Here is a 20,125-nt window from a genome sequence, read left to right on the forward strand (position 1 = left end):
TTTATTTCGAACCTCTTGTAATCATGAGATATTTTGTCCGTTTGAGTTATATTTGATGTGGTGTTGTTTTTATGTGACAACAGCAAGTCAGTAGCTATTGTAATGCACCATGTAAATAATGGCAATAAAGTTATCGTATCGTACGTATATAGTACACATGCAGACAGGCACTCAAGTAAAAACACGTTCTTCAGTGTTTTTGAAGAGAAGAATTTATCTGAGCATGCGTCAGGGCATCAAAATCGGCTGAACTTGCTTCCTTCAGTACTGAAGTACTGCAGTATCTCGAACCCGAGACCCAATCCGAAACCCAATCCGAAACCGATTCTATTTTCAGCATCTTGATCTACAGCTGACCCTGTTTTCGCGGAGGCTGACCCTCTTCAACCAATATTCAGGTCATATATGCAGAGCGGAGGCTAGCCAACAATTCAGACGGTAAGCTTTGTTCATCAACAGGCGATCTCATCAGAATCAATTCGAGGGACTCTTGGCATCGGCGAAGCGTATTACCACGTCACACAAACAACCACGCCGTCCGTTAGCTGTGTCCTTCGTGCAAATTTTAATTTCGAAGATGCCAGTCTGTATGGTTGGTGCCATCCATAAATATTTATCATCAGCGTACATTTAACTATTTCACGCAAGTCTGATACATTGAGTGCTATAGGTAGACACTATCTCCGTGTCTTAACGTTTGAAAGAAGCGTGAAATGTGTATTTACACAAGCGTACGGATCCGGATGCACAGGGATATCAGAGACACAGGCGCTCCTTTAGCTGGGTAGTCTGCCAAGTAGACCGATCGATAGGGCTACATGGACGATCTGCCATCTATCGATCCCGCGCGCGTGCTCGATCTTCACGGGATTGACAGATCATGGAGGTAGCAGAGACCCTACCTCCATGGACAGATCGAGCCGAAAATCGACCTTCTTAGCAGAGTACCCAGCTAAGGAGAGCCTGTGGACTAGTGCATGAAGACTAGACGGCGAAAGGTACCGTACTAGCTCGCCAGCCCAGCAAACAAACGGCGCGTTAAAATGTAAAATAAACAGTAGAATGCAAGGGAGGGGGGGAGGTACTGTCTGTGGTAATTTTGCAGTCTTGTTTATTCGCCCTTTAATACTGCCATCGTTTATTCGACCATGGCCCTAGAATATCACTTTCTTGCTCAATTTTGTTCGAAAGTTTGATTCGATCTATATAATACATACTCTAGTAAGATTCCTCGGAAACTTCCCACTCCCAGTGTTCTCCACAGCTTTGAAAGACCATGGAGGTGAAAAAACCACCACCAATGAATAACATGCGTGTATTCCTTTGTTGTGAAAATGCACTGCTTTAAACACAATCCCTCCACTGTGGAGGGACTGCTTTTAAAACAAAGAGGAGACACCGGACCCTTGACCAGTCCGGGTCAGCTCCAAAATTGGAGACTCATTATGATAATGTATTCCGGCATTCAGCCAATCATCGACCAGATTACATCATTAATAAAGTACGGGTCACGCTAGCGGTGTGTCACAAATTACCCACCAAGTGTGATCGGCAGTTTTGGGCCGCTTATTAAGCCACTGTCTTGTGAATTTCGACGAATTTCGACAGTCAACATAATCTACGTGTTCTGCAGAAGGTCATGTCCAACAAGGAGTCCGATTAGTGAACAAATATTCGAAATATTGACGATTCATTTCTACCCCAAGTTTATCGATTTCGCTCAAGTACCGAGAATCATTTTGTGGATGTTCGTCATCTCTATTAGAAATACTGTTATAAAGGTTATTTGTGTAGGTACGCGTATAACATTTTGCAAGAAAGAAGAGCAATGTCAGAGCTTTAGAACGATACCTGTTTTGTAGTTGTCAAACGCAGACTAAAAATGGTACGCGATTTTGAAAATGTGTTGACAGAGTGGCCACACAACTGTTCCCCATACGGTAGAATTTGTATCGCTGTCATCTCCGACACAAATGGGGTATTCTGAACGATCTGTGTAGGTACACGATTTATATTTCGCAGGACTTCAAGCCAGAGTCTAGGAATCACAGCGATATATGGGATTTGGTTGTCTTAGCCAGAATAAAACTGGTACGCGATTTTGAAATTGTGTTTTGACAGAGTGGCCACACAACTGTTCGACATTATGACAGAATACGGCGCGGGAGTTCGACACAGTATGGCGTACGTAACGAAGGACGCATGTGGAGGTTGCCAGGAAATACAATTTTTACTGATGGCGCGCTGGCCGCTGATTGGCTAATGAGAGGGGGAAAATATTATGGTATAGCGCTCCAATTTTGGAGCTGACCCGGACTGTTGACATTCCCTTGTGGAGTCAGCCATGTAAATTGTTTGTTTTAGAGTAAGAAGAGCCTGCCAGATTACTGTCTTATTAGCTTTGGAATTTATGCCTAGTTGTGATTTCAAAAACTGGAAGCCATGCCAAGAGGCCCTACACCTTATATGTTTGACTGCGCATATTTTTAGTGACGAAGTTACGTAACTGAGGAAGCTTATAGAGTTGGGAGAGGCAAAATCGACGTCACTTCCGTCAACAGCTTCCATAAAACTATTATGTCACACCACGTGATCACAGTGTTACGTAAACGTATCTGGTACCACGCACGAAGAGATTGTGTTGTGGGGATCGTGTTGTGTCACGACCCTCTTTGATTGTGTATATGAAATGACATTAAAATTAGGAAGTTTGAGCATACGTGTGAGTGTATTGGCTTGCATGAAAATGCAATAGAGAATAACGCATTTACGTAAGAACGTCCAGGCTCGATCAATTTGGTTTTTCCTGTCTCTGTAAATTACGAGAATGGTGGACATGTGAAAACTATTGATCTTGTGATTGTTGTGAAGAGGGACTGTGCTCAGTAGGACGTACATTCTAGTTGTTCCGATCTTGTTTTTACTGTGCAGGGGAGAATGAATTACGTTCCTCATGGGTTTCAAATATGGCAAAAATACGAATTTTTGAGTGGATTTATTATTTTTTTTAAAGCCAATTCGTAAAATTAAGAGCGAAAATTTCAGCTTCCAATTTCATCAGCCCAATCAATCGTGCAAGAAACCTCAGTCTGTAAGCTTTTCACATGTAAAGGAACCATATGAGACCCCCTAGTCTCAGCCACGATAGAAAATTGCCATTGTTTCGTAACATCATATTTGATTGGATGGAAGTTAATTTCTAGAAGTATTTTGGCCAATAGAAAATGCCCAAACAAAATTGCTATATCTCTGTGAGTTTTATCATGGCTGTCAAGCATCAGGACGTAAGGATCGGCTGGTCATTTTCTGTTCAAATTTTCCAAACATAGACGGACTATAAATGTTTATAGCAAGTAAGACGAGAGATGAAAGAAAGTAGATAGCTTAGAAAACAAGATAACAGACACAAAGAAGCCCCAAGAAGATTGAAAAAGTCCTTGAACTGAACATAAAGGTTAGTACACATAGTAGTACTTGTATACATACTGTACAGTGTACATGTCAGCAGCGAGATGACTTTGAAAATCAAGCGGCTCAAATAGGTCACTCATCAAAGGTATCTGAGACATTTAGTGAACTATGTAATGAGACTGTGTAACGTGAACACCATTTTTGAACTAACACAACTACCGAGAGGTATTTCATGAGATAAGTGACACTATGGCAAGTGCATTGTAAATCAGAGTATGAGAGAGTAGCAATAAGAACACGAAATCATTTTTGGGCCGGGGACTGGCAAAGTCAATCAAAATTTTATTTATAATTTGTGCCATACTTTGGCCATGTCAGTGAATTTACATGAAAATTCTGCAGTCATTTATATTTCGTAATAGTAAATACAGTATTTTTGGCTTGGCATATCTACTTATCACTGTTTATGGCCGCTGTAAATGTTCACTTATTACTACTGAATGTTCGTAAGAGTGTTGGACAAGACTGGCACTTTCTATAACTGATAATTTTAATGAGTTTGATAATTCATCTGTACAAGGTTTGCATTTGTATTTCTATGTCTCATATTTTCAAGACTGTTGACTTGAATTGATAAAGTTTATTTTGACATGTCATGTCTACTTTTCATGTTATATTGTTTGCTAAAATCAGATTTAATTTCTCTTTCAGATAACTCTTCTGTGGCATTAGCATACAGAGAACGACATGTCATAATATATGAATGGTGCAAAAGGGGAGAAGTTATATAGGTTGCTACTCTGTCACAAAAGACAACAGTTAGTGTTGAAACATGCCCAAATCAAGGAGAGTGGCAACTGCTCTCTTGCTTCAGCTAGAGACAGTGCACATTTGAAGATTTGTCTGAAACTTGTGAAAGCTGTGTTTGAACCTGAGATTTGATCGAAGGATGACAATAAAGGTGTTATTAAATGAAGTATTAATTTGTGTTTGTACCATCATTCAGTGTAGTCCATACAAAATATAAGTTGCTTGTTTGCTTGTACAATGTCTCACTTCGTAAATTCCCAGTTTACTAACCAAATTTTGAAATTTACTTAAACTTTTGAGACTGAATAGTAAATTTACTAAGAATTTTCAGATGCCAGAGGAAACACAGGCATACCAGTGCAATAGGCAACCAGAAAGTCCATTGAAATCAAGCAGGTTGTTTTTACATGAACATCGCTGTTTGGTGTGTTGATTTGTGACACACTGTTCTAACATATTTCGACACCGAAAGAAACATTTGCAACTTTATAGTCAATGTGAGATACTAACCACAATATTTTAATTTTGTATCGGAATATTCCAAAACAATATTGTGATCATAGCAGTCCACCCGTTATGAGTTAGCATGTGTACTTGGCTGGGGAGATCAAGTTTCCGCAAAAATCAATTCAGTGTCATGGACAAGCTAAAGTGACGTCTTTAATAAATGTGTCCATTCAATATCCAAAGAAAGTCAAGGCTATCATTGACACGACATTTTGTTTGGAATTATATTTTCTTGGTAAACTTACAGTTCTTTGATGCAGTGTGGTTATCTGGCAATCCATCATCACAGCAGATGTAGTGCATGCAATACACAGTTCACATTGTCTAGTCATGCGTGCATGTTTTCCTTGTATAATTCAATCGGGTCAGAATTTGGTAACAAGGAACGTACAAAATATTGCAAATCAATCAATTTGCATGATATTGTTGATCTATGCAAATTCCAAGTTTGATGGACGTGAAAATTATGTTTTTTGCCTTCTTGTACGAGATGGCACGTTTACCAAGCTAGACGCTCACTGCTAAAAAATAATAGGTTTTATTACAGTTTCACGTTTCAACCTTTCCTTGGCAGCTTTCTCAGCAACATTCTCCAAACCTCTCTCCTTGCATCCCTACCGCTAAATGCACTGAGGAGCACAGTGTCATATCATTGACGCTATTTTAAATAAGGCCAAAGTAATTAAATTCTTTGTTTTGCGTCCCCACCCGCGTAGGTTTTTAAGGTTTCCATGAAAAACACACACAGTGTATTTGAATAGGAAATTTTAGGACATGACCGCTTAGCTTTTCTGAACTAAAATTTGTTACAATTTTTTATTTGCTGCAATCAAATTACATTGTGTTAATTTTCTTGGTGTGTGTTTTCAACCGCTTAGACGCATACCTTTTCTCATTTAGAGTGGACGCAAAACAAAGAATTTAATTACTTTGGCCTAAGGTGTTTTAAATAAAATTCTTTGATTGCTGTCCGTGTGCTGGTTGGTTTGTAGAGAAAATTTAAAAAACTAAGACATTGTTAACACTATTACAAATATAAATATTTTTTTTCCAAAGGAAACCAAACAAAAATGGATCTTATGTCAGTACATTGTGTTTTTGTCTGTGTTTGCTTTCCCTGGCTCAGGCTGGCTGGCTGGTAGGTTTTCAAAAATCCAATGACGGCAAAGAAAGAATGTTCTTTAACTATAAATGGCCTAAAATCACAGAACACACTGTTCGGTCATAATTGTATTTAAAGTTCCACAAGCTGTATCTTTTGGCTATAGTATTTTTTCAGAACTTTCATTTTGTGGTTTCCCTACACTTTCTGCACTGAATCCCTAAACTAATTTAATGCCAAGTATTTAGGATCTCAACACAACCTATATGAGTATAATCTCCATCGTTATTGTCGAAAATTGTATTCAAGTCCAGACTAGAATTAAATTGTAAACAATAAACAATGATCACTACACACATACAAGCTGTGTTGACAAAAAGAATACTTGAAATTTCAACATGACAAACGGATTAGGGTCAGGCATGGTAGTTGATATACAGAAGCAGAATACTGAAAAACTTGCCACAAGTTACAGCTTATGTCCCTTTAAATATTTAATTTCAGGATATTCATTTATTGACAGTTTTTCTCCAAAAGAAAATTTACAAGGAGAAACGTATAAAGGGGAGGTTTTGAAGTTGCTACAAGCTAATTATGTCAACACAATTTTATAGTTGACAGGCTAATGTTATTTATGTCAACATACTTTTGGCAGAATAATAGATATATTTAGAACAAAACAATTATTATCACAAAGTACAGCTAATGTAATTACTTGAGGTAGAATGCACTTTGGGGATAGAAATTCAGTCTCACACTTTTACAATATTTGGCCAACCAGTTTGTGGGGCCTTGTCTTGAAGCTTATGAATTAAATAAAGTTTTATAGGTTTGATGTGTGAAAAAATGTGAATGTTATTTTCTCCTATACAGATAATACAGGAATGGCAGCCATTTTTTATTTCAAATATTGGTAAATATTATAGAAATAACGGGCAACGCGCTGACCATTAACGTTTATTTGTGGGCAAGGGCGAGAGGAAAGCCAAAAAGCTCGGCAAGCCTCGCCCGTTAATTTGGCTTTTCTCGAGCCCGCGCCCACAAATAAACATTAATGGTCAGAGCGGAGTCTGTCATTTCCATGTTATTATCAGCGAACCCAAGAAAACCGTCAAAATTTCCGAAAATTACAGGAGCGAACGACAACTGGGCCCCAGAAACTGAGCAATACGCAACGCACTGTCATGCGTGCTGTAAAAAATTGGCAAACCCGGAGATGTTTTCAGAAAAAAGTATCTCAACTTGACCTACAAGTGCTCCATTTTATTTTGTGATTGATTATGATTTACGTTTGAGCTGTAAAGTTACGATACTATGAGTTGTTAATCTTATTATTCATATTCACGGGCATGTAAACAGACCATTACTGTGTATTTGTGGTCAGTCACGTGGTTCAGCTCTACCAATCAAAAGGTGACGGGCAGGGCATGGTAATATAATGGGTAATTTGTTTCTAGTACTAAAATTTGCATGGTGACCCCCCAATCTTTATTCTTGATTTTGAAAGAGAATGTTATGAGAGTTTGCTTTTGGGTATTAAGTCTTTCACTTTTGAAGTGTAAATTACCCAAATTATTTTGAGTCTACATCATTGTGTATATTTATAGATGTATCTATCTTATTCCAGTTTTCACAGATATCAACAAAATGGATGATAAGGAAAGATGCCCATCTTGTAATGAATCATATCAAAAAGCTTCAAAACAAATAGTTGATGTTTGTGGTCATGGCAGATGTTACTCATGTTTATCTGTTGGCGGTTTCTGTCCTCTTTGTCAAGGTGAGTAAAATTTATCACACTGGTGACCCCTACGTGACCTTATATTTAACACCCTGTTTGGGTTTATTGCATATATTCCAGTGTTTGAAACTGGCCAAAATATTTGCCAGACATCAGGACTGGTAACTTTCAAAACTTGCCTGTCCTGCCAGAAAGTTGCCTGTCCTGAATTATTTGACATTGGACTGTAGATCGCTCTGCATACCTTACAGTAAAGTTTGGTATCATCAGTGATCAGCCAAGCAAACTCTGTCTTCCAAGACGTGACGACTTTCTTTTTCCGTTTCGTCCTATCGTATGCATTGTTGGCTTCCTTCTTACTTTCACCGGTGTCTTTATTTTTCTTTTGGGGAGGTTCTATGCCAAGGAATCGACTCAACATTGTGTTTACGTAACGCAAACCCGTGCCGTACTTGTACCTGTACTTGTGCTGGAGGACGCATGTGCACTGGCTGATATCGCGCAAATCTCGCTAAGTGTGAGATTTACTAGTATGAGCGACTTTCTGTTTACCCGTGTTTACATGTCTTGCTTGCATTGCGTTCCAGCATCACACAGTTGCACAGTTTCAGTAGAATAAGCGCGTCGAAGTCGGACGTATTGGTATACTACATTTCGTTTATTTTACACAACATCTAGAAGCAGCTGATCGATGAGATTACTGGGTATGCCGTATTGGCTACTATTGAGAGCCCGACATACGGACGTGGAAGTACAATTTTCCTCCCGTCTGACTGAAAAGTTACCCGTCTCGGACAGGAGGACGGGCGGTAGTTTCCAACGCTGTATATGCTAGTGTACGTTGCCAAATAATATATTAACGAACTCTGTAACAAGTAACTTATGCAAAAAATTCTACATGTATTAAGGTATAATGTGCCTCATGGACAGATATTTTGACTCTCCAACTTTTACAATTTGTTTTTGACACTACTTGTAGTTGTGGGCTAATTTTAAAGCCCTCTCTCCAGTAACTATTTTCACCACCGTAGTTTTTCGAAATAAAAGAAATTATTTTCTCCATAGACTTAATACAGAGACGGTGGCCATTTTGAATTTCAAATATTGGTAAATTTTTCTCTAGTACCTAAATTTAGGTGGTGACCCCGATTGTTATTCTTGATTTTGAAAGAGATTGGTTTCAAGATTCTTTGAGAAAAGTTTGAGACGCAATCTACCTTAATTAAAAATTGTTAGTTGATGTACAATAATATCTATTGCTGTAATGATCACTGTTTTAAAAATAATATGTAAAGAGATCTAATAATATTCTTACATTATTATAAATTGGCTCAAAAAGACAAAAGTGATCTAAATTTATGTCAGTAGCAGATGATGACACATGCACTGCGATACTTGGTTACATAACTACAGTCTATGCAAACATTATTGCATCTGCAAACTGTCATTCCGTAGGTTGCATACTCATAACTCACAGATATCTCCCACATTTAACTCTTTTCAGCTTTGCTGACTGACAAGGTCAAAGGTTCTTCAGAAGTCAATAGTGCCATACAGGCAACAAATGCAGGATCAACTAGCCAAGTGAATGAAGATGCCAACAATGTGGTGGAGTCTCATGGCTCTGACGGTAGGCATGTTGCATGTGGGTCTGGGCTAACTGAAAAGGAAACTGTGACAGATGCCTCTGAGCAGCAAACCACCACTAACTGTAGGGATGTAGCAGTCAAATCAGCACCTGGAGTGTCTGTCCATCAGCACGAGATGTCTCATGGAGAGATGCAACATGCCCTAATGACCCCCAAAGAGGGCACTACTCATGAACAACACTGTTGTCTGCCTGAGATAAAGCGCAGTGGTCACACTGAACATACAAACTCTGTAGAGGGTGCTAATCATGAACAACATAGCTATCTGCCATTGGAAGAAAGCGGTGGCGGCACTGGACATACAATTCCCGTAGAGGGCGCTTCTCACAAAGTAAGCAGCCCATGCTCTGAGGTAAAAATTAATGCTGGCACTGAAAAAGGAAAGAGTGGTGAAAAGACACCGAGAGAATGCAAAGTTGAGGTTAATGTTATACAAGACAGTGGCCCAGACTCGTTTCCTCTGTTGTACAGAAACAAAGTGAACCAGAAAAATGATAAAAGCGAGAACTCAGTCAAAGTTATAAGCAATGAAACACCTATCACACAGGACAGAAAGTGCACTTCTGACAGTGGAGATGGAGAAGGAGAAGAGGGATTAGTGCAGGCAGAGACAATTGGGAAAGTTCTGGTAAAGAAAATGAAGAATGGGAAGAAACGAAGAAGGAAGGCAGCAAGTATTTCTGATAAGAGACAGACATCTGTCAAGTCTTGCGGAGTAAATAACCCAGACATTGTTGCTACAGATGAACAAGATACTAAACAAGAGTCCAGAAAGGAAAGAGATGCACGCAAGAAAGCAAATGCCAGAGAGAAAGCGGGAAATGTTACAGAAAATCAACCCTTACTAAGAAAAAGGAGAATGAGAAAGAGTGACGGAGAGTTCTCTTGTGACAAGTGTGGGAGAACTTTTAACAGGAAATGTCATTTTACCAGCCACTTAAAAACTCATACAAGGCATAATCTCCAATGCCACAGGTGTTTGACTGTGTGTAGCGACAACGTTGAATACGTCAAACATGGGGAAAAGTGTAAATTGAAAACAAGAACAAAACGCAAGTCAGTGAAAGATTGTGAGATTTGCGGAAAGGTGCTCACATCTGCAGAAGGTATGGCTTTGCACCTGAATGCTCACAAAAAGGAAAGTCGTCACATCTGTAGGTTTTGCGGAAAGGGAATAAAAACAAAATATTTCCTCATTGTTCACGAGAGGATACACACAGGTGAACGACCTTTCAGTTGCGAGCAGTGTGGAAATTCTTTCAAAGATAAAGGGACCCTCACCTGTGCACATGCGAATTCATACCGGAGAAAAACCATTTACATGCGAGTATTGCGGAAAGAGTTTCCGCTTCAAAAACGTCCTGCGGCGACATGAACGTCTGCACACTGGCAAGAAGGATTTTCAGTGTGAGATTGTGGTCTCTTCTTCCAACAGAAAAAGAGTTTGCAAATCCATAAGATGAAACACACGGGTGAGAGGCCATTCCCATGTGAAACTTGTGAGAAAGCGTTCAAATCTTCATACGACTTGAAAAATCATATGATGACTCACATTGTAGGGGAGAAGCCCCATCGCTGCAACATCTGTGAAAAGGGGTTTCAGCATTCAAGTTCTTTGAGGAAACACAAGAAAATTAAACACAACAACCTGAGGGCATTTGTGCCATATGTGTGCAGAGAAATTTGCTTACAACTGGCAGTTGCTAAAGCATATTGAAAAAAAACACAGACCAAAAATACCAATTGAAAAAAAACACAGACCAAAAATACCAATTGAAAAGAAACACGGACCAAAAATACCAAAAAGAGAACGCAAACCATACATCAGAAATCCAAACCCAAGCAAGGAGTTTCCATGTGCAGTTTGCAGCAAACGATTCTCTGCAAAGAGGACATTATTGAGGCACATGCATGTTCACGCAAGTAATCCTAAATACCAGTGTAAGTTTTGCCGGAGAACTTTCGCCGGAAAATGGAATGTGAAGAAACACATTGAAAATAAACATAGCACTCCTATCAGTTTTGACAGTCAGCAAGAAGTGTGAAACCATGGCAATGAGTCTGAACTTTTACGTCTGAAAACATGTTTTTGACACAGAATGTAGTCAGATTCTTTTGCCAGAAAAAGTCTTCACAAGAATTTTGAATTTTATCTATTTCGAATTTTATCTATTTGATGCTTTTGATTTGTTTGCCCAAATATTTAGTAGTTTTTAGCTCACATTTGGTATACCAATGTGAGGTTATCGTATAAGCTGAAGTCAGTGGTATCTTTATGTATGTGTGTACATGTATATATGTATGTACGTATAGTATATCCTTCAACATCAAAATCTTGTGAACTGCTGCACTTGTTAGCTTGGTATTTGGTGTGTGGATGCATCAAGGGCTATAGATGGGATTTTGTTTAAATGAAGTTGTATTGACCAAATTATGCAAAGGAGCTGTAAAAATGTGGAAATGGCAAAAAATTACTGACTCAGAACTGCTCTTTTGATTGCGTGAAAATTAGTACACAAGTACCTTAGGTGGACCTTACACAATTTTATGTATATCATGAAGATATCTTGTATTTTGTATTATTGATGAATTTTTTCCTTATTTTCCTCATTTTAAGTAAAAATTATTCTTCCCTGAAAGCGTTGGCCCAATTGCTTTCAAATTTTAGGTTGGATGTTTGCAAGGGTGCTACCCTTCTAATTTGTTGAAATTACTACAAAATTGGCAAAATTACCATTTTGGGGTAATTTTGTCATATTTGGTCAAAAGAATCTTTAAAAATCTTTAAAAAAGTTTTTCTTTAAAAGCCCGATAGCTGTATCTTTTTTGCATTATTTTTGTGATTTACTTCCAAACTAAAACAAGTTCATTGAAATGTGCTCATTGAAGGGTGTTTATACAGGTAGAATAAACTGTCACTGGGACTGCATGTGCAATTTAAAGCAAGATAAAATAACAAACGTTTGCCCAAATGTAGTATGGCGCCCTCATGCAAATAAAGCAAAAAACACTGTATGCAGTGCATATGTGCATTGGAATCTTCACAGAAACAACAGAGTAGTCCAATATAATGCATATTGCTGAATGTTTTCCACTGGGACACCCCCAAATTTGTATAGTTCAGGTAATTTCTCAGTCTGTGACCTTAAATGACCCATATCAACCAAGGATATGTTTTGAAACAATTTTGAAGGCTGTGAATATAATTTTGTCATATTTGGCATCAGTTTGTAGTAAAATTTGATCCAGGAAACAAAGCTGAGGTTAAGTTTTTCATTAAGGGCCAATGTTGGCAACTTTTCCATGATAAGAAATTTGGACCCAGGATAATTGTCAATGTCATAATCACCCCCACATTTGAAGGCATTTTACTATCTTAAGTGCTGTTTACATTTCGAATGACAGCACTTATAGCATTAATTACAAAATCCCCAAGGTTGTAAATAGTTAGTTAACATATTTTACCACTTCCTGGCCATTATAGCTGTAAATGTAAACATTGTCAATACCAGGGGTGGAACTTTTAATATCCAGGGGGTCTAGAAGATTGATTAATTAGTATTATTTTTTTTACCTGATCCGTTGTACATTATTTATTCTCCTCTCTTCCATCTTTTCTTTTTTTCAAGCCTTCTCTGGCTGATTTTATGGACATTTGCTTATGTATGTACGATCTGCTTGTCCCTTGCTATAGAAGTTGATATGCATGTTCCTAAAGTCGACCTCCAGTACCTAAGTTGCAGACCTGATTTGCTTTTGTCATGTTTTTCTGGTTTAAATATTTCTTGAATGGACCAATTCAAAACGAATGTGAGCACAGTGTCCTTGACAGGATTTTTATTTATAGTTGGCCATCTGTAGTTTTTCATGTCTTTTCCAATTTTTGTGAAAAATACAATTTCTTGTTCTACTCCTAAAATCAGATCGAAATGCCTTGTGTTCAATTTATCAACACAGCCTGTATGTGTTTACTGGTCAATATTATTGTTGATAATCTGAATTTTATTCCACGCCAAAATAATGATGATTATGTTACCAGTTTTTTACTTAATATAATTGCACATGTGCGTCATCTGACACTATTGCTTGCAATGTAGATAAATTTTGTCAGCGTTGTATGCATGGCTGTTGTTGCTGTTTGTACTTTGAGCAGTTCATATGTCTTATAGTATTCATTGTTACACTAACAGTCACCTTCCATGTTGTATTTTTGTCATTCTTGCAAGGGTAATTTCCATAATTGTAATCTGAAAATACAGACAAATATTTATTTTTGGCATATAATGAGAGAACAATGACATCATTTATGACCAGTCGTATCCATTTGTCGGCAAGAATACTGCATGTTAAACACAATCAGTTTTTTGGCAAGGCTAATACCATAGTGAGTTTCAAAATACTTCATGAAGGAAGTACACCAGATTTACTTGAAAAAAATAATTGAAATATTGTCAAAAGTTATGGCTATTTTGCCTCGGTGTGGATGGTTATAGAATTGTAGAACAAATCAGGAGGGTAATTATCAATGAGGGAATTTTGAGGGATTGACCACCCCTGTTTTTTAGGGGGCAATTCTATTCATATGTTATTGAAAGACAACATAAAATATTTAACTTACATAATAAAAATATACAAATTAGGCATTGTTATGTAAATTAGTCCACATGATTTTCAGCGGTCTTAGATTTGGACCATCAGTTTTTGCAAGCAACAGAGAATTTGCCATTCTGCTTATCTGATGAACCAAATAAGTATTACACTAGGCCCAAAGTTATTATATTCTTTGTTTTGTATAATGGCATGGGGTACTAGATTTTTGGGTTTTCATGAGAAAAAACTATTTGAATACGATTTTTTTCACTGCGTTTCTGCAGACAAATCTGTTTACAAATTTTGTAATATGTACCTGAATAGAGGTAGAAAAGAAGTTGCTGGGCTGATTCTTGAATGGTCTGTCAAATAAACAATAAACTTTGTGTGTGTAAAAGTTTGTTTGTTTTTAAACCATTTTTAGCTACTATAGACTAAAGTCTTAGCTAATGGGATGGGTATCCGTCCATTGTCAGTCTGTATGTATGAATGTATGTATGTATGTTTGTATGTCTGTTTGTGAGGATGTCCGTCTATTCAAATATCTTGAGAGCTGCAGTGCTTACAGATTTGATATTAAAGGGACCAAGGTGCCTATCGATGAAATCTTCAATTGTTGTATTTTTCGGTCGATTTTTTGCAATTTTTGGTCAAAAAAGAATTACACTTGTACACATGTGTATATAAATAAATGCGCATGGGATAAACAATCATGACCTTAGTATTGCACTATTACTGATCCAGAGTCCATCAAATGCTAAATAGACCTCCGATCTTAATCTGTAAAGTCCGTCTCTTATATATCCATGGCGGGGTTGACCTTTGACCCGCATAGCGATCCCCGCTACCCAGCCAACAGACAGCCGCGTTTCCACAGCTAGCGTCAGTATATCAAAATCGGCTGAAAATGTACAACTTCCTTCAGTTTCTCGAGGGTGTAACCTAACTTGAACAAAGGACCACAGTCGTTTGGTGGGCTATTCAGCTCTGGGACTATTCGCCCCATAGACAAGTGTACAGAAGCGAGAAATACCTCGCTTCTGTACACTCGTCTATGGGGCGAATAGTCCCAGAGCTGAATAGCCCACCAAACGACTGTGAAAGGACTGAGCCAAAACGGAGCTAACGAACCCGAACGAGGCCACAAATACCTTAAATGGTTGACTCTGACACCTGACCGGGCCAAACGGGACCAAAAGTTAATAACTACAAAAGTGTGTAAAACTGCACAAAAACACATGTAGGCCTACCAGGACATCAAACCTTTGACCATAGGGGATTCGATCTCCGATGATGACAATGATGATGATGATTAAATATTAAAAATGAAGAAAAATAAAAATATATTGGACTCAGCAAATTTGTTGTCGTTGTTATTGTTGTTGTTGATAGTATTTGCAGAAAAGAACAAAGTATGCGCTGCAAATTCAATACAGCCAAACTATACACATGCACTGCAAAATTCAATACAGCCTTTATACTATATACACATGCGCTCCAAATTCAGTACAGCCTAAAAGTTAGGCTGTATTGAATTTGGAGCGCATGTGTAAAGCATGGAGGTAACTTACCTCCATGTGTACAGTGAGGCTGTATTGAATTTTGCAGCACATAATTTGTCCTTTTCTGCAAATACTATCAACTACAACAACAACAATAACAACAACAACAACAACTTTACTGAGTCCAAATATATTTTTATTTTTCTTCATTTTTAAATGTTTAATCATCATCATCGTCATCATCTGGCCATAAAATACATAAATACAAATTTTTCTATGATGATAAAGAATTGGAAATTGTTCAAAAATATAAATACTTAGGATTAACATTAACAAATAATGGTAAATTTAACTTAGCAATAAATGACCTCAGTTACAGAGCTCTTAAAGCAAAATTTAAGATCAGACAACTATTAAGATCAGAAAATATTCTTCCAGTACGAACATTTTTAAAACTCTTTGAAGCAGTTATTCAGCCAATTTTACTTTATTGTACAGAAATTTGGGGTCCACAGGTGGTAAACTTAGAAGCTTTAAACTTAAACTCTAGTGTTGAAAAGACACAAACAAAATTTTTGAAGTCAGTCCTGCAGGTCCACTGCAAAACAACTAACATTGCTGTCTTGTTGGAAGTGGGTTGTTTACCATTGCAAGCTAAAATCGCACTTTCTATGTTAAAATATTGGGGGAAAATTATTTCAAGTCCTGAAACTAGTTTAATAAAAGAAACATACCAAAATGAAAGGGAGTCAGAAACTACTCAGAACTGGGTGTTTACAGTACATAAATTATTGTCAAGCTTTGGCTTTGAAAAAATTTGGAAAAATCAATATGTAGACAAAACAGATTTAAAAAACATAGGTTTCAAAATAGAAGAACATTTTAGACACAAAATACATAATGTTTTATTTAATAATAATAAACAGGGCAATATGAAAAATAAATCAAGGACATACCGCTTATTCAAAACACACCAACATTATGAAACTTACTTAGATGCTGTGAAAAATCCACGCACAAGGGCTTCTCTGACACAATTTAGACTAAGTGCACATCAACTTAACATAGAAACAGGTAGACATCGTAAAATGGGAGCAGAAAAACGTCTCTGCCCATGTTGCAAGAGTAACAAAATAGAAGATGAAATACACGTTTACTCTTATGCCCATTCTATAACAAAGAAAGAATCAAATCCCCGTTTAAAAGACAAGAAACAAAGTTTAACTGAAACATTTATTGAAATAATGACAAACAATAACACAGCTGTTTCTTTAGCAAAATTTATTATTGTTGTTTTGAAAAGAGAAAATTTTATATTATTTCTAAGTGAATTTAGAAGCTTTTCTCTTTCAGTCTGACTTGTTCAACTTGAAGTTGAAAATCTTTATTGTATGTGCTAATATGCCAGAGTGGCATACAGTTCAATATAGATCAATTCTATTCTATTCTATTCATCGGAGATCGAATCCCCTATGCCTTGACCATACCCGAATCACTACTTTCAAAGCGAGGCCATGTTTACAGTGAATTATGGGAATAAAAGCTTAGGTCACGGGGTCATTCGTGCCAAAGTGCCGGCGGCGTCCCTAGTTACCCCATTGTGGCGCCATCGTTTTGCGGCAAATTCAAAGTTGCAGTAAATCACGGTAAGCGATTTTTCGTCATTTAAATACAAAACACGAAAATTTGTCAACATTGTCGAAACATCAACAACGTGCGAACCTCTCTGTATCAGTATATTTTTGCTTAACCCTTGCGAAAAATGAAATTCTCACTGACTGCGCTGCGCTGCGCTGTGTGCGTAAAGTCAGTTTGCACTGTCGTCTGCTTCAAGTTCAACCGCCATCATATACATGTATAAGACTGCGGTTCTGACAGTTCAGAGGACCTTAGATATCATATCAGAAAGAAAGGAACCATATTGAACTTTATATAATATATTTACATAATCCTAGATTTACAATGAGTCGATTGAGTGTTTCTTGGTTTAGTCATGAACCGGGTCCTGTTTACGTACGGTTACCCTCGAACGGCGCTACAGCAGTTGCGATCCCTCAGCAATTGATAAAGTAGACATATTTAGAGATCGAATAAATCTCTCAATGTTAGAGGGTTGTGAACCCAACTCTTTCCAGCAAGGGTATTGTGTCCTGCATACGTATAGGTGCGCCATTATAGGTACATGTCTCTTCTATTTCTAGATATGATTACAAACATGGAAGATCGATTGCCACAGTGTCAAACAAACATGACACCAGAAGATTTTGAAACATGGACTGTAAGCGCACTTCAGCAGTACATTGGCAAGAGAGGACTGAAAAAGATGGAACTAAGGTAATGCTCGTTGAAAGAGCGTATGCGGCCTGGGAGATGGAATTACCAGTCCTGAAGAGCCAGCTAGAACTTCTCAAAGAAAAGCAGAAAGAGTACTTCACTCTGCTTTCTACACCGACAGATCAACTAGCCGATCCTCTCACCATAGAAAGTGGCTGGCTAGGAGAATCAGAGGGTGGCATGAAAAAGTGGCCCCCTGTCTATTTCAATGACATATGTCAATTCGTCATGATCGATCACCCTGGCAGAAACATTGACCTAACAAAACGAATGTTAAATGAATATAAAGAGGGCAAAGCTTTTCGGTACTTTCACGCGGACTGGATGAAAGAACTTTTTATCCTTGACACTTCTGCTGATAAGGAGTATGTGTTTTTGCGTGGAAAGTGCACACCATCTCAACGAGTTGGCTGTCCTCCACATGACTGTTGGATTTGTGTAAAGATGGACGAGTCGATCCATTCTGCATATTGCACCTGTACCGCTGGGTAAGTTTAAAAATCACTGAAATCATACTGATCACTGCTTATGGGAATACGAACTGTTTTTCTTAATCAAAATGATTAAAAGGATACATAAAAGAAAAATATAGATATATAATTAATGGATAGAATATTTATAAACCAAAAAACTGTCCTCGAGTAAGCATCAATTTGAACACAGACAAAGAGAAAAACGATTTCTCCTCAGTTGTATGTGGTTTGAACACATTAACATCCTCCAGAGTGTATCTTTAGCAGCTATGTGGGCTCATGCAACGAAATATCAAATAAAAAGTAAAATAGATGACTATTAAATGTAATTTTTATTTTTTTCTCACTCTAAATTTAAGTCTTGGTGAGACTTGTAGCCACGTGACCGCTTTGCTCTTCAGAGTAGAAGCCGCCAATAGGACTGGAATGACAAATCTAACATGCACCGAAGTAAACTGCAGATGGAATGTACCTAAAAGAAAACAGACATAAATCCTATGAGAGTACAGGAAATGAACTTCAAACAAGCCAAATATGATGCTAAAGGTCAGTAAGTCGTTGCTGCTTCAGTAATACATAGTGCTTGTGGTCTCTCTCTCTCTCTCTCTCTCTCTCTCTCTCTCTCTCTCTCTCTGCTATTTCTGACAAATGTAGGTTGCCTATCGATAACACAATATGGCTTTAATGTTTTGCCATCAGGTGCACTGTTTCACCCACTATGGAACTAAGTGAATGTAATGTATTAGGCCAAAAAAAAATTGTAAGGTTCCGATAACATGGTTTCCAAAAATAGGGAGGTAGGTCGGCTGGAGTTTTTTTCAAAATATTTTTAGTTTTAAATATACAACGTACTTGTACTTGATATTCCCGTCGGCAGCTCTCAGCACACGATTTTTAATTCTCGCGTGAGTTGACCGTTCGTTCTCACGAGAGTAGGCTTGTTTCAAAATGGCGGCGCCTAGTGATGACCGATCCGGGCCTTCAAAAGTGATCGAAAATAGTCATTTTGAAAAAAATTTCACACTTTCTTTGGAACAGAGAGATTCTTTTGTCGGCAATACACATTGTCGAGTAGTTTTTGAGGTAGATGATATCTTTAATTTCACGCAATCCGTGTAAAAAGTATTCAAAATGGCCGCCTCCATGGAACTGTGCTCTCTTTTCAAACTCGTAGGTATATAGAGACTCCATTCTAAATTTCTTGTACACGCATTAGTCTTAATGCTCGCTTCGCGAGCGGCCTTCGGCCGCTCTCGCTGCGCTCGCTATAATAAACTGATCGGAATCGTATAATTTACCAGTTTTAAATAATTTTCGTCAGTGAACTTGGCATTTCCGAGTTAAATTGCTATAATAATCTATAAATGTTATTCTAGAAAACAATTGACAACAAGTCAACCTCAACGAGTCAATGGCTAAGTTATGAATCATGCATCAAACACAGAAATTAGCATGCTATTGCCTGAAAACATCAATGACGATATACTACGCTGCGCTCGCTCTCAGGTCAGACCTGTTACATATTATTTATATATCATATGAAGTTCGATATGGCTCCTTTCTTTCTGATATGAAATCTAAGGTCCTCTGAACTGTCAGCAAACCGCGGTCTTATACATGTATATGATGGCGGTTGAACTTGAAGCAGACGACAGTGCAAACTGACTTACGCACACAGCGCAGCGTAATCAGTGAGAATTTCATTTTTTGCTAGGGTTTTAAACAAAAAAAATACTGATACAGAGTTGTACGTTGTTGATGTTTCGACAATATTGGTAAATTTCGTGTTTTGTGTTTAAATAACAAAAAATCGCTTACCGTGATTTACTGCAACTTTGAATTTGCCGCAAAACAATGGCGCCCTATAGGGTAACTAGGGACGCCGCCGGCACTTTGGCACAAATGACCCCGTGACCTAAGCTTTATTTCCCACAATTCATTTCAAACACGGGAATATTCGGGTATTGCAGTGTAACGTGTCTACGATTAACTGAAGCGTCGAGGGC

The 20,125-nt window shown here is 37.8% G+C and overlaps 1 protein-coding gene across 2 annotated transcripts; it reads left to right on the forward strand.

Annotated features, from left to right (window-relative positions):
* The first annotated feature begins 339 nt into the window (after nucleotides 1-339).
* Nucleotides 340-14,695, forward strand: LOC139126050 (zinc finger and SCAN domain-containing protein 23-like). Of its 2 annotated transcripts, none has more exons than XM_070692110.1 (3): nucleotides 340-438; nucleotides 7,458-7,610; nucleotides 9,076-14,695. In XM_070692110.1, the coding sequence occupies exons 2-3, from the start codon at nucleotides 7,478-7,480 to the stop codon at nucleotides 10,593-10,595; spliced, it is 1,653 nt and encodes a 550-aa protein (XP_070548211.1). In that variant the 5' UTR covers nucleotides 340-438; nucleotides 7,458-7,477; the 3' UTR covers nucleotides 10,596-14,695. The 2 variants fall into 2 exon arrangements, with proteins under 2 accessions (XP_070548211.1, XP_070548212.1); XM_070692111.1 differs by having other exon boundaries at nucleotides 347-438; nucleotides 7,467-7,610; nucleotides 9,076-10,863.
* Nucleotides 14,696-20,125: the final 5,430 nt, after the last annotated feature.

Source organism: Ptychodera flava (genome assembly GCF_041260155.1).
Source record: "Ptychodera flava strain L36383 chromosome 3 unlocalized genomic scaffold, AS_Pfla_20210202 Scaffold_26__1_contigs__length_13983176_pilon, whole genome shotgun sequence".
Taxonomy (NCBI): domain Eukaryota; kingdom Metazoa; phylum Hemichordata; class Enteropneusta; family Ptychoderidae; genus Ptychodera; species Ptychodera flava.